Source organism: Agelaius phoeniceus, chromosome 14, assembly GCF_051311805.1.
Source record: "Agelaius phoeniceus isolate bAgePho1 chromosome 14, bAgePho1.hap1, whole genome shotgun sequence".
Taxonomy (NCBI): domain Eukaryota; kingdom Metazoa; phylum Chordata; class Aves; order Passeriformes; family Icteridae; genus Agelaius; species Agelaius phoeniceus.
In genome coordinates, this window is record NC_135278.1 from 9,700,392 (window position 1) to 9,713,294 (window position 12,903).

At 47.6% G+C, this 12,903-nt stretch overlaps 1 protein-coding gene across 2 annotated transcripts in view; it reads left to right on the forward strand.

The window, feature by feature from the left end:
• The window catches only part of LOC129125779 (synaptotagmin-like protein 2), a 32,070-nt gene continuing 19,167 nt past the window's right edge, over positions 1-12,903 (forward strand). The window contains exons 1-2 of one of the 2 annotated variants that reach the window (XM_054641405.2): positions 1-164; positions 10,588-11,117. In XM_054641405.2, coding sequence (XP_054497380.2) covers positions 11,017-11,117 — 101 coding nt within the window. In that variant the 5' untranslated portion in view covers positions 1-164; positions 10,588-11,016. Of the gene's footprint in view, positions 165-6,504; positions 6,523-10,587; positions 11,118-12,903 lie in introns of those variants that run through there. The other variant, XM_077185945.1, reaches the window with a different exon arrangement.

Genomic DNA, 12,903 nt, shown 5'->3' on the forward strand with positions numbered 1-12,903 from the left:
GATTCGGGTTGGATAGCCCCGCCCCGGCATAGCCCCGATCCTGTCCTGGGATGGATAGCCCGTCCCCGGGATTGTTGGCCCGGCCCCGGGGTGGATAGTCCCGATTCGGGATGGAGAGCCCCGCCCGGCATAGCCCCGCTCCCGCCCCGCGCCGCCGAGGGCAGGTAAGGGCTGCGGGGCTTCGCCGTGCCGGGCACAGCCCCGGTGTGCGGGGGGGGGAGCGGGAGCGCAGCCCCGGCCGGGCTCGGTGCGAGCGCTCCGTGCCCGTGCCCGTGTGCCGGGCACAGCCGCCGCCGGGACACACCGGGACACACCGGGACACACCGGTGCCTGCCGAGCCTCGCTGGCCGGCCGGGCGGCGCTGGGAGCGGGCGCAGGTGCCGCTCCCCCGGGCCAGCCGAGCCGCGGGTGCCCGGGGGTGCCCGGAGGGGCCGGGGCTTCCCTTCCAGCAGGGTCTGGCCTCGGGGGCACCGTGCGCTGGGCACGCGTGGGCCGGCAGCGGGTGGGAGTGTGGGGCGAGCTGCACGGAGCAGCTGCCGGGCCGGACAGCGGGCAGGACACGGGGACAGCCTCGGTGCCCGTGGCGGGGCGGCAGTGCCGGCGGGGACACGGGCTCCAGCGTGCTCCGTGTGCTCCGCGGCGGCGCTCGGGGTCGGGACGGCGCCCGGCACAGCGGCAGCGCTCGGAGCTGGCCCGGCCTTCCCCAGCCCGGCACGGCACGGCTCGGGGCTGGTTCTGCCCACCGGGCTGCCGGGGCCCTGCCTTGGCACGGGGCATCGGTCCCCTGCGTCTGGCCGGGACTTTGGGCTGTCAAATCAAAGTGTATCTCATCTTGCATTGATGAATTGCCTTTTGCAATTAGTCCCAGAGTGGTTTTTGTCCCATCTATTAAAATGAAGTTTGTGAGGCAGCTGCTGGTTTTCAGAGGGATCACAGAATCAGAATAGTTTGGGTTGGAAGATCATCTCATTCCAAGGCAGGTACACCTTACTCTAGACCAGGCTGCTCAAGCCTCATCCAGGCTGGCCTTGGACACTGCCAGGGATGGGGCATCCACAAATTTCTCTGTAGAGAAAAATCTGACATAAAAAGCTTTCAAAAAAGGAAAGTCCTAGAAAATAAGGGGTACTTTTGATGATTTATAGTATACTTTTTGTTACTACTTCCCCACTTTGTATTTTAAGTGACTCGTAAAAACATGGAATGTGAAGTGTCACTTCCCTGTGACTTCGGCTGTTTTGTCTGTATTTTCCTAGTCTACCCTCTCTATCCTGGTTTTATTTACTTCCCTGTTCACGCTTCATTGTTGCAAATGCTTGACATGGCAATAAAACCAGCATGTTTTAATTTCTGCTCCCTTTGCAGCCATCTCTCCAGTGTGATCAATGCTGTTGTATAAGTCATGGTAACCTATGACCTGTTTGGTCCTTGTGCCTTTCTTGGATTGCTTTGGCACTGAGTCATTTTCACCTGAAATAGTTTGCAGTGGAGCTTATTCTCTCCAGTGATGCTGTAAACCATTCTAGGCCCCTGCATCTCTGCCCCTGGGGCAGACCACAGGGCATGGTCAGACAGTGGAGATCTGCTGACCATGCCCTGTGGAACTTGTGTGAGTGAGGGTGTCAGCAGGCAGGAGTTAGCTGGTTCTGAGGGTTGGACTCAATTCCTTTACCTCCCTCCCTGTTCCACCTTTGGCAGAATATCTGAGAAACTCCACGTGGTGACCCAAGTTTCTGCTCTCCTGCACAATTCTGTAATTGAAGTGCAAACTTGGTTTTTTTTTTTCCTCCTGAACTCATAAATTGTATCCCTTTAATGGGCCTCCATCCCTGGGAAAGGAGCAGCCCTTGCCACAGTATGGCACAGTGTGGGACAAAGTGTTCATTGTACACGAGGCTCGCTTTGATTGCATTTAAATCAATATTGTTATCTGCACTCAGAGATGTAGCAGGGGAGTGTGTGGGTTGAGCTGGAGAGAAAAACAAAGCAATGATAAATGTTTGCAACAAAGTTATAAGGAGTACAAGGCTGTCCTGGGGTGTAAACAGGCGTCAGAGCCTGAGGAAAAGAAGGGCTCGTTAGTGACACTTGATTCAAAGCTAAGTTACTTTTTTTTTTGTTTTCAAGTTAAACCTAATGGTACAGTTCATCTTGGAGAGCCAAAACAGATGGGATTAGAAACTCACCCAGGGAGGATGCTGCTGGGAACTGCTCTGGGTGGCTGCTTGCTGAGCCTCCATGGCTTCAGGAGCTTCAGCCCAAGCTGTTCCCTTCTTGCAGACCTGCGCTCCCAGGGCTGACTGCACAAAGCAGAGTCACCACTGTGGAGTGTCCCTGGGCAGGCACCTTACCCTCTGCAGCATAATGTGCATTTTACACAACAGCAGCATCATCATACAGCTGTGTCAGGGCAGAATTAGAGTTGTCACTGCTCATATAAAAGCTCCCAATCTTATTCAGCTTAAGCACCTAGAAATAAAACTACATTGTTCAACAGTTCAGATGACCTTGTTATTTTTATCCAAAAAGTCTGTTTTCTCCACCTTCCTTCAAGATTTGCTAAGTATTCATGGAGCTGCACAGATGGAAGAAACACCTTGTCTGTGCAAGGAAGTGGTAGCAGATGATCATCTGGTACTGATTTTATTTTTAGTGATTTAATTAAATCAGTGCAATCTGTGTTTGGACTTCCCACTCAAGTTTGTCTAAACTTTTATGTTAAACTGCACTAAATGACAGGCCATGTCCACATGCAGATTTGTGCTAGTTTAAGCACATCTGTTTATAGCTGTGCTTGTAGCTAATTAACCTACTGCAACTTCGTCCAGTAGAGAGAACCTGCTATGAGAACTGTGGTTTTGTGTTGAAATTAGTGAATCTGATTCACTTTTAATCTCCTTGTGAATTGACACTACCCATCTCTGGTAGAGTCAGCCTCCTCATGGCTGTGGGTGTTGGATGTCACCCTTCACTGGGCAGACTTAAACCTTTCACCTACCTGTAAGCATTGCAGGGGACAGACACTGGAATCAGGTGCATTTTCCTTCTTGTATGCAATGAGTGCTGCCAGGGCCTCCTGTGCCACTCAGGTCATCCTGCTCCTAGAGCGTACACATGGCTGCAGTGGGTGAATAAATGACTGAGTCTGGTTTGCATTGGAAAGTCACATTATTTCTGGAAGGAAAGTGGCCAGTTAAAAAAGAAAATATTCCTATGTATGAATTTGTTTTTTCATGGGACAAGGTGTGTGAAAGCAGGGGATATGGCAGATCAGACATGGGCTCACTCCCCCTGAGTTTCCTTTCACTGTATGCCAGAGTGACAAAGTAAAACAGCTTTAGTTAAAATTTTAGTGTAGTGCATTTCTGCACTACACTAAAATTTTAACTAAAGCTGAGGCCCAGCACAGACCAGTCTAGGCCTCAGCACATGTTTGGGAACTAGAAGAGAAAAAGTCATGGATCCCAGATCAGACATGGACTTTGGGCATCAATTTTCTCCCCTTCCATCACAGGGGGGATGACCCCAGCCTCTGGATGCAGACCCTCTTAGTTTTGGCATCAATAAAGAGAAGCTACAGCTTGGTGATTACTTCCTAAGAGTGTTTCTAAAACTCCTTTTCCTGGGTGTTGGAGGGAATTGTACCTGCCAGATATCTCAAACAATGCAATGCACCCTGCTGTTTTACAGTTAACTCAAAACTGGAATGAAGGTATTTCAGAATCATCCAGGAGTGGCTGAGGCTTAAATATAATCAGTGACCAGAAGGAAGGATCCCTCAGTATGCAAAGTTTCCTAAACAAACAGCACTGTTTTCCCTTGGGATTTATCACCACGCCTCATGCCTTGAGCTCAGCAGGCACAGGAGTACAAAGGAATTGGGCCCTGCATATTTTTAACTTCACCCTGTTACAAAATGAGGTGGTTTTAGCATTGTGTTTTTTTTTAATGAAATGTCTTCTGATCTGGAGGGCTCCTGACCAGGGTAGGTGTTGCAAGCTCACAATTATTGGGGCATAACAAGCAGGGTCAGGAAAGCAATTTAAGACATGTCACCACTGCAGGCAAACATGGAGAAATTATGTTTGGAAGAAAGCACAGTTGAGGTCAGCAAATATTTTTCTGGGTCAAAAATAATAGACAGAAGTTCTCCTGGGTGGTTGCTTTTTTCTTCATCTTCCATTTCTGCAGTTTCTTTGTTTGAACTCAGACAAAACTTATATTCCACCTCCCATTTTTCATATTGAAAATATCTGGGTTCTGAGGATGAGTGGGTGACAAAGGACGACGGGGAGATGATTAATTTAAATACTTGCAATGTTCTAGCTTTAAGCTGCTACTGCTCAGTTTTAGATACCATCCATTTAATTGTCCTTACCTTCTCAAGTGTAACAGCTGAGGAGATGCTCTTAGGAGCACCCATCATACCAGGTGGCATCTAGAAACCCTGCTAGCAGGACAGCTGAGTTTTAAAAGGTGATGTAACAAGCCTGTTCTCCCTTGGCTGAGAGGGAAGCCTGGACACCAGGATGTTCTCTGATGGAAATGTCAGTGTGGCAGAAGCACAGCAAGATGTCCATGAGACGCCCTAAGCTAAGCTGTGGGGGTGAAGGGCTGTTACAAACTAATAAATAGGGAATGCAAATCCTCGTAGAACTCGTTTTCTTGAGGACCTAAGTGCAGATTTAGAGCAAAGCTCAGCACAAGCCCCTGCCCCCAGCCCAAAGCCATTTAGTGGAGGTGTGGGAGGCTTCCCCCTCGCCTCCAGCAAAGCTCTTGGGAGAGGAATGCCTGTGCTGGGAGTGAATGGAGGCACAGTGGGTCCAGCAGGGTGACAGAGCAAAGTCTCTGAGGTAAAGCATCCTCTCTGGAGATCCAGCCACCCCTGTTCACTGGGACATTAGGGGATTTCTTGGTGTCCCAGGTGGCTGTGCTTGTTTATTTGTGTTCTGGCAATCTGCAGAATTACAATGAACTACATCCTGCAAGCTCTGCAAATAGTTCCCACCTATGAAATAAACAGAACTCTTAAATATTTAGACTATAGCATTGCATTATCAGTTTATTACCAAGTAAAGGACTTGTTGACCTTAAGGAATCTGAGTCAGACTTCTGTGATGGGTGTTTTTATTTTGGCAATGCTGGTTCTAGGAAATAATGATTAAGACTGAGAAGCTCAGTCTTTTGTTTACCCTAGGTGGTAACTAAAGGATGGTTCATTTAATTAAAAATGGCTAAAAGGAAGTAAATTGTGTGCAATGCAAATTCCACCCATGCAGTTCCTTGTTAGAAGGAGATGAGTAGAGTTCAGTGGAGATAATTATTCATGTGATGGTTATATTGCATTGTGTAAAAATATAGAGGGGAGCAAAGATCCTAATGCATCCTTAACTGACCCTTCTGTAATGTCCTGGGTCTGGGATGTTCTTTGGAAGCCAAGGTATTTCTGAGGCTGAGTGCAAACAGGCAGAATTCACCCATTTCCTTAGTTAAGCATTCCTCACAGGCACTGAACAGGGAGAGTTTGCTCATTTTTTTGGCTTAGCATTGTATTGTTCTAAAATATCTTCTACTGGCTGCTCTTGAGGGGCTGGGCTGGAGACCTGCTTGTTCTGATAAATTCCTGCAATTCCTCTGTGCCATCTCAGGGCCATTCCTGTTCAATGGACATCCTTCACTAAGGGGAGGGGGAGGGAAGAGATTTTAATAAAGCAGCAGAGATTCTCCATCATGCTGGATGTTATTGGAAAGTGTGATGTGGAGCAATGACTTGATCTGAGAGAAACCACCCAGGGCTGTGCTCAGAATGAACTGAGCAGTAGTTTTTTTGGTTCTGGGATGCAGACTGGAGGGGAGAGCCATCTCTAGGGTCAGAGCTGCTCTCTTCTAGCTCACAGCCTGCCAAAGCTGCCCCCACTGGGGGTTACCAGCAGCACAAACTGCTCTTTGTTCTGTCTGAGGTGGGAATGGCACTCTGTCATGTACAGCCCTCAATGAATAGAGAAAAATATCTCTAAAGTCTGTGAGTAGTTGAGCTTGAGCAATTCTGGCATTTGTACCTGGCATTGCCAGAATTTGGCCTTGACATTTCCTGTGTGATGGTAACAGATGTGTTTGGATGTGGACTGCTCTGGGAGACCACAGTTACCTGCTTTGTTTGAAGTTATTCTTTATCTTATCAGCTGTCTCTCCACCTGAAGGCCATTCGTGTATGACTTAGCTGCTCAGGAGGGCTTTGGGTAGGAGGTTTTGGGGTAGGAGCTGTAGGTCTCTCTCTCATTTCTCTGCAACAAGTCAGACAAAATATCATTGCAGTCAGTGCAGTGACACATTTTTAGTGGAATAGCTTCAGAAAGCAATTAAACAGATTCTCTGTTCTTGTAATTCACAGCTGTTCTTAGTCAGCAGAGGAGTAGACAGTTCAGAGCTGCAAGTGGTTTATTGCAAATTAGGAGAAAATAATGTACCTTGGAAGAGCTCTCATGATGCTGTGGAGTTTCACAACAACTAAACAAAAGGCAGGTATTTTATATATTCATTTCATTACAGTGAGAGGGGAGATGTGAGCACAGAGAAAGAGAAGGAGGGTTGGTGGTGTGAGTGTGGCCACAGGCAGAATAGACTCTTTGCTGTTCAGCCATGTGCCTTCTCCCTGGGACAGCCTTGGCTGCCTTAGGAGCACTGTCCTACTGCCCAGCAATTCCATTCTTTTAGAGCAGTGGCTGTAAACTTGTGCAATACCTTTCCCATTGGTATTTCTGCACCTTGAGGGCTTGCCTGTGTGTGAAAGGGAGCACTTGGACCAGTTGAGCTGCCACAGGCTGAAGTGGGGCTCACACCTGGCCCTGCAGCTGCAGCTGCCCCATCCCTGGGCTGGGACTGCCCCTTGCCTTGGTGACAGTGGCCAGTGCCAGCCCTGGGCACAAACACAGGGCACCAACAGGGATCACAGCTCCCTCTGCACTGCAGCACCAGGCAGGGACAGACAGCCCAGCCCCACAAGGAGGGTTTAATGCTGGTTTTCAGCCCATCCCTCACACAGAGAAAGACCAGTTTGCTTTTTATTTTTTCTCTGCTGGCAAAGGACATCCATTAAAAATTATAGTATTATGACAGAGAGCATTATAATGGCTGTCACTGTTTTGCCTGATAATAAAAATAAAATAATAGTAAAATAAAAGTAAAAGAATGATGGCAATGTCTCTGCATATTTCACTGATTGCAGAAGCAATCAGATGAGAGGAAGAGTGGGGCTGGACTCTCCAGCATGAGACAGAGAGAGGCACATGGCTGATCATGGGCTCTCTGGGTATGGCAGTTTTGGCACTAAATCTTTCTGGTGCAGTTAACTACAGCACATACTGGGAACTGCAGGGTGACTGTGGGTGCCAGGAGCACATCCATCATTCTTAATACAATGCTGCTCTTGGTTTTGACCTGCCCTCCAGGGGCTGTCTTGACTAATGAGGGTACTGGGAAGTGTCCACACATTGTAAAGCAAAAGAAAGTTATTTCCTTACATTGTGACATGATGTATGATAAAGAGGTATGGACAGCAGCCTTTTCAGCTAGCTGCTATTTTCACTGGGCTATGAATACTCTTGTGAGATCAGTATTATCTGTTCCAGGGTTTGTTATGCTTTGTGTTAGGAGGTTTTCATATCTTTATTACATGGACCTATGTGCAGCTCCAGGTCTAAAGGGTGAGGTGGGTCTAGATGGTCCTGTGCTCATCTAGGTCATGGAATGGGGTCTTGACTACCAATCTGTCAGGTTACAGTTCCTAAATTCCTTCTCTCCCTTTATATGCCACTCAGTGTCTACCCAATAAAATCTGCTTGGCCTGTGGTATATGTTATAAATCTGTGCATGTCCAAGTGCTGAGGAAGATGTGCAGCAATTTGAAGGAAAGGTGCATGATGAGAAATCAGAACCAAGATTGGAGTGCCCTGCAGATGGCCTACAAATAATTTGTGTCTGTAGGAGATGTCAGCAAGGGCACTGAGCTGTACTGGGTATCTGAGCAGTTCATGCTTTAGTTCTGCAGAGCATTACCACAGTTCTGAGCTCAGTTAAGCCTCCCAGAAATAAAATGAAAATGCAGCACCAAGAAGGTGTCAGCCCCTTCAGCATCTGCCTTTCTGAAAGGGGATGTTTCACACCTGCCAGGCCAAGCAAGCTTTTAATTTTTATCTGATCAAACTATTTGAAAGAGAGTTACTTTAAAAAACCCAAACAGCTTCTGGAACAGCCTTCTCCAGTACTCTGTACCTGCCAGCTCATTCTTATCCTCCATCTATGGCACTTTCAGACCCAGGTGAGCATTAGCACCCTGTCCCTTGCTGCTCTGCAGCTCAGTGGTTCATGGAGGGCTCTCCTGTGGAGCCTCTGCACTGCCCAAGACACACATGGGGCACCCATCAGAGGCTGCCCAGGCTCAGTGGGGCAGGGACAGCGCTGTGGCCATGCTGCAGATGGAGACCATTCCCCAGGCTTGTTAATTCCTGCAGGCTGGGGCAGCAGCTTTGCAGCTCCTGACACTTCCAGCAGAGCCTCCAGCTCTGCTGGAGCAGTCTCCTGGAGCAGCTCCCTTTCCCACAGCAGGTGCATCAAGTGGTTTGATTTTTAACTATATAAACAAAAGGAGTTGGCTCTTGGTTTCTGTTAACCTTTTCCTTCTAATGTAGGTATTTCAGTGAGAGAAAACATTTTCATGGGGAAAAAAAGGACTCTTTACAAAGAAGTAGCCTTTTTCTCAAGATGTAGCCTTTATTTTTAATTGACTGCCATACTGATGAATAAATATGAGTCTTCTCTGAAAATATTTTCTGAAGTAGTTTCAGCCCACGTGTCATGGGGTTTGTTAAAAATAAATAAAAGTTCTTGAGAAGCAAATACTGTGATATGTCCCTAGATACCTTTTCAAAAATAAAATCTGTCCTAGAAAATTCTGTGAATGTCTTTGTAGAAGCAGGATTGTGCCTGAGAGCCAGAGAGGAGTAGATGGAACTAAGCATGGAAGAGCCATGCCAAGCTGGAAGAAATGTAGGTTTAAACAGGAGAGATTCACCAGGGCTTTTTATTATTGTTTCTGTTTAAACCATTTAGAGTGGTATGGATAGTTTGTCACATGATAAAGGCTATATTGTAGTGTGACAAGCACAGCCATTCTTGCCTTAAGAAGTAGGAAATGTTGTTTCCTTTCCTCCAGCAATTTTTTACAAAAACAATAACAGTTTTTATGACAATGCCATTCCTTTTATTAGCTTTTTCCTGCAGTGTTCTGAGGTTTTTATTTGTAAACATTATGGTCAGATGCCTGTTCTTTCTTTTAACACATTGTTACACCATTACAAAAAGCACAAACATTTGTGAGTTTATAATCTGTAAAATAAGGTAAGTCTGTGAAATGATGTCACATGATGAGCAAAGTTCACCGGTTCTCAGCTTTGGATGGGTTCCTTGATGAAAGAGGTGCACCATGTCCAGTCCAAAGTGACAAAACTTATGAAGATGCCAGCTTTGAGGGGTCTGAAGGAGCTGTGGCTGGTTAACATGGAGGCAGAGGTGTCCAGCCCAGTGAGGATGGCTGCAAGGGGATAATTCCTGTGTCAGCTAGGATGGGCTGACAATCAGGTAGCAATGGGGAGAAGTTTCTTGCTGACAGCAAAGCACTGAAATAGGTGGCCTGAAAGGGCTGAGGTTGGTATCCTCAAAGGCACAGATTAGAAACTAAGGGTGATACAAGCTTTGAGGTTAGGGAATGGGCCTGATGACCTTCAGATCATGTTTGCCATGAAAGATGGGATTTATTGATTTTTAATGATCTGACTCCCAAGGCTGTGGCTTTGGAAAAAACAGCAAAGTATCATGAAACCCACAAACACCTGAAAGGTTTGCAAACAGTAGAAAAATTGAGTGAGATAGAAACTGCCTACATGGACAGGAGCAGAACTTTTCCTCCCTCAAAGGTGGGCCTTACTGCCCTCAAGTTGGCCGGGAGAGAGGAAAAGCAATAAAGTGGCAAGGCAGTGCTTGTTTTACCTTTCCTCCACGCCCTGCAGCCTCTGGCTATTTTCGCTGTCTTTTGAAACACAAAGTGATCTGCACCAGTAGTGTTTGAATAGCAAATATCAGTGCAGCTTAAAGCAAAGGGCACACATATTAGGAAATGAACAGCCCCTGGTATTTCATAGCATAACATGCAGCAGAAATACTTGCAGGTTGCTGTTCTGTCATCTGATTGCTTTACAAAGGTTGGCTGCTTATCCTTGGTCTCATTTAGGGTATAAAGAAGTGAGGATAAGAAGAATGGAGGTAAAAAGCAAGCAAGCAATTTGGTAATTTATATACATATTTTGTTTGTAGCATGCTGATTTGACTGTTTATCTGTTAGTAGGAAAGGGCTAAAATAAAACATTGTCTTGGTTAGGTTAATACCACGTGAGGAGCTCTAGGACAGGGAGGAAAGTAGGGCAGCTTGTTTTGGAACTTGTGCTGGAGAACAAATAAAAACCCCCAATGTACACATTCACTTGCCATATGTCATGCTTATCTGAAAGGCATCTCGGTGCTGTTCCTTTGCAGGGATGCTTGAACTCCTCAGAGCAGACTTCCCTGCTGAGGAGAGCACATGCCAGAGCTGCTGGGGCTGCAGTGGGTGAGAGGAGCTTCGGTGCCTGTTGAGGCAGGAGCTGCTCCTTCCCCCGCTCCCCTCTGTGACTGACGCTGGCACTGGAATCGCTGCGACTGAGCCTGAGGAAAAGCAAAGGAGCCTGACTTGCTGAGAGAATTTTTCTGGCAGGGGAAGGCATGCAGTGCAAAGAGCTGTGCCAGCCCAGAGCCTGCAAGTCCAGGTGCTAGGGTGAGTTCCACCCAAGCCGTGCTGTGGTGACTCCTTTCTCTGCACCCGCATCTTGCTCGGCACCAGGGCTGTGAGCGGCTGCCCATGGCCCTGGGCTGGATTAGTGCCTGCTCTGAGTCCCCTTGAGCCATCTGAAGAAGATTGTAGGGAAGATGTTGGACTTGAGCTTCCTGACCGAGGAGGAGTATGAAAAGCTGATGAAGGTTCTGCAGAGAGATGCAGAGCTGAAGAAGAAGGATGGGGATCGCATCAGGTGAGAGAGTGTGTGATGGCAGGGTGTGAGCTTCCCTTGGGGGAGACTTTTTCACTTCTTTGAGGGAGGAGCATGTGTGTGTGCAGGTTGCAGCAGTACTGTCCCTTTTGCTCAGATCCTGATAGATCTTTTCATTGTACCTGGTGTTTCTCAGCCATTCTTCTGTTGCTGCTGTCCTCTCCTGGCAGGAGACGATTCTCCTTTTGAGTTCATCATCAGCCCTCAGAGATGCCAAGGGCAGTCACCCCTTTCCTGCTCGGTGGGGGAAGATGCTGATTTCTTGGTGGCAGAGGTCTGAGCAGGGGAGCAGCTGCTACCTTGTTTTACTCACCTGGTAGCACAGAAAGGCCATAGTGTGTTTTAAAATGAGATTTTACAAAATGAGGTTTTACATCCCCTTCTCTGTTGCCCCGTGTCTTTTTGAGGTGGGTGTGTGTGCCCCATCTGTCAGACAGAGAGGGGTGATTAGAGGCTACATGATCTGCCAGAGGTTTGCAGGGACCTGTTCCAGAGCCAGGGGTTCTGGCTCAGTGCAGCTCCTCTGCCACTGGCCATCCTGGAGCTCAGGTCTGCTTGATCAGGATTGCTTGTTGCTGCTGTTGCTTTTTAAATGCCAGCCATTAGACCATCTGGGCTGACAGTGTGCACCAGGCTCAGGGAGCTGAATTCTCCATGGCAAGAAATTAGTAACTCAGTGGGTGTGGGTGGCACTGTGCCAGTTTACCCCAGCTAAGGATGCGAGTCTTCCATTTGCTGTTGAGCCAAAAAAAGAGTAATCCCTGTACAGAAAGGCTGCTCAAGGCTTGAAGAGGGAGCAGGAAGCTTTGCTGCTCCTGGGACCCTGTGTGCCCTGGCCTCTGCTTGTAGGTGGGAGCTGAGGAAACAACTGGAAGCCAAAGCCTGGACTTGAGGTGCTTGTGTCTGCATGCTCTTCTTACCTCTCCTCTGAGTTGTAACAATTTCAAAAAAGCTTGTTTTTATTTATTTTGGGTTTTGTTTGTTTGTTTCTGAAATGAAATATATTTTCCCTCTGAAATGGAGGTTTGGTAAAAAGAATGTTTGGGTTATTTTGGTTTTGTTTCACTTCTCTTTGAAAGCTGTTGCACAGGAGGCTTTGATTTGGGGGTGAAGTGAATTAGGTCCTGCTCAGAGCCCCTTGCTGTCAATTTGGCTACCTGCAGTAAGACATGTTTGGTTTCAACACAACCTGCCTGCTAAATGAAGTCAATGGCATTTCCTTGATGTGCTGCCAGCAAGATTAAAATTACTATTTCCTCTGGCCCAGCACCTTGAGACCTTCATGGAGGCAGTGCAGCCCTGGACTAGATGGGAGCATGGCCTGCAGAGGCTTGAGCCCAGTTATCCCTGCTCCCTCCTGGCCTTTAGGCAGCCAAATGTGACCCTTCCAGGAACCCACCCTGACCTGTGCTGAGCTGTGCCAGCTGAAAGGCAGCTAATTCAGCAAGCCATGGTGAGGAGGATTAGAGTACAGAGCACTGACAGGTTTAGGTGCCAAAACCAGCCCTGGGTGTGCCCAAGAGAGGAACAGTAGGAGAAGCCATGCCCAGGAGGGAGAGCTAACTGTGCAAGTGCCAAAATAGGCGTGGCAGGGGGAGCAGGGAGAGGAGAAGTGCCCAGGGAGAGTGCTGCAGGGACAGGCGGCTTCCCTAAATATCATTATTTATTTCTGTGGTTTACAGCACATTTGATCCAAAAGGTTTTGCCATAAATAGATTCATAAACAAATAAAATGGAGAAGTGCAAGACAGATAAACAGCCCCACCCC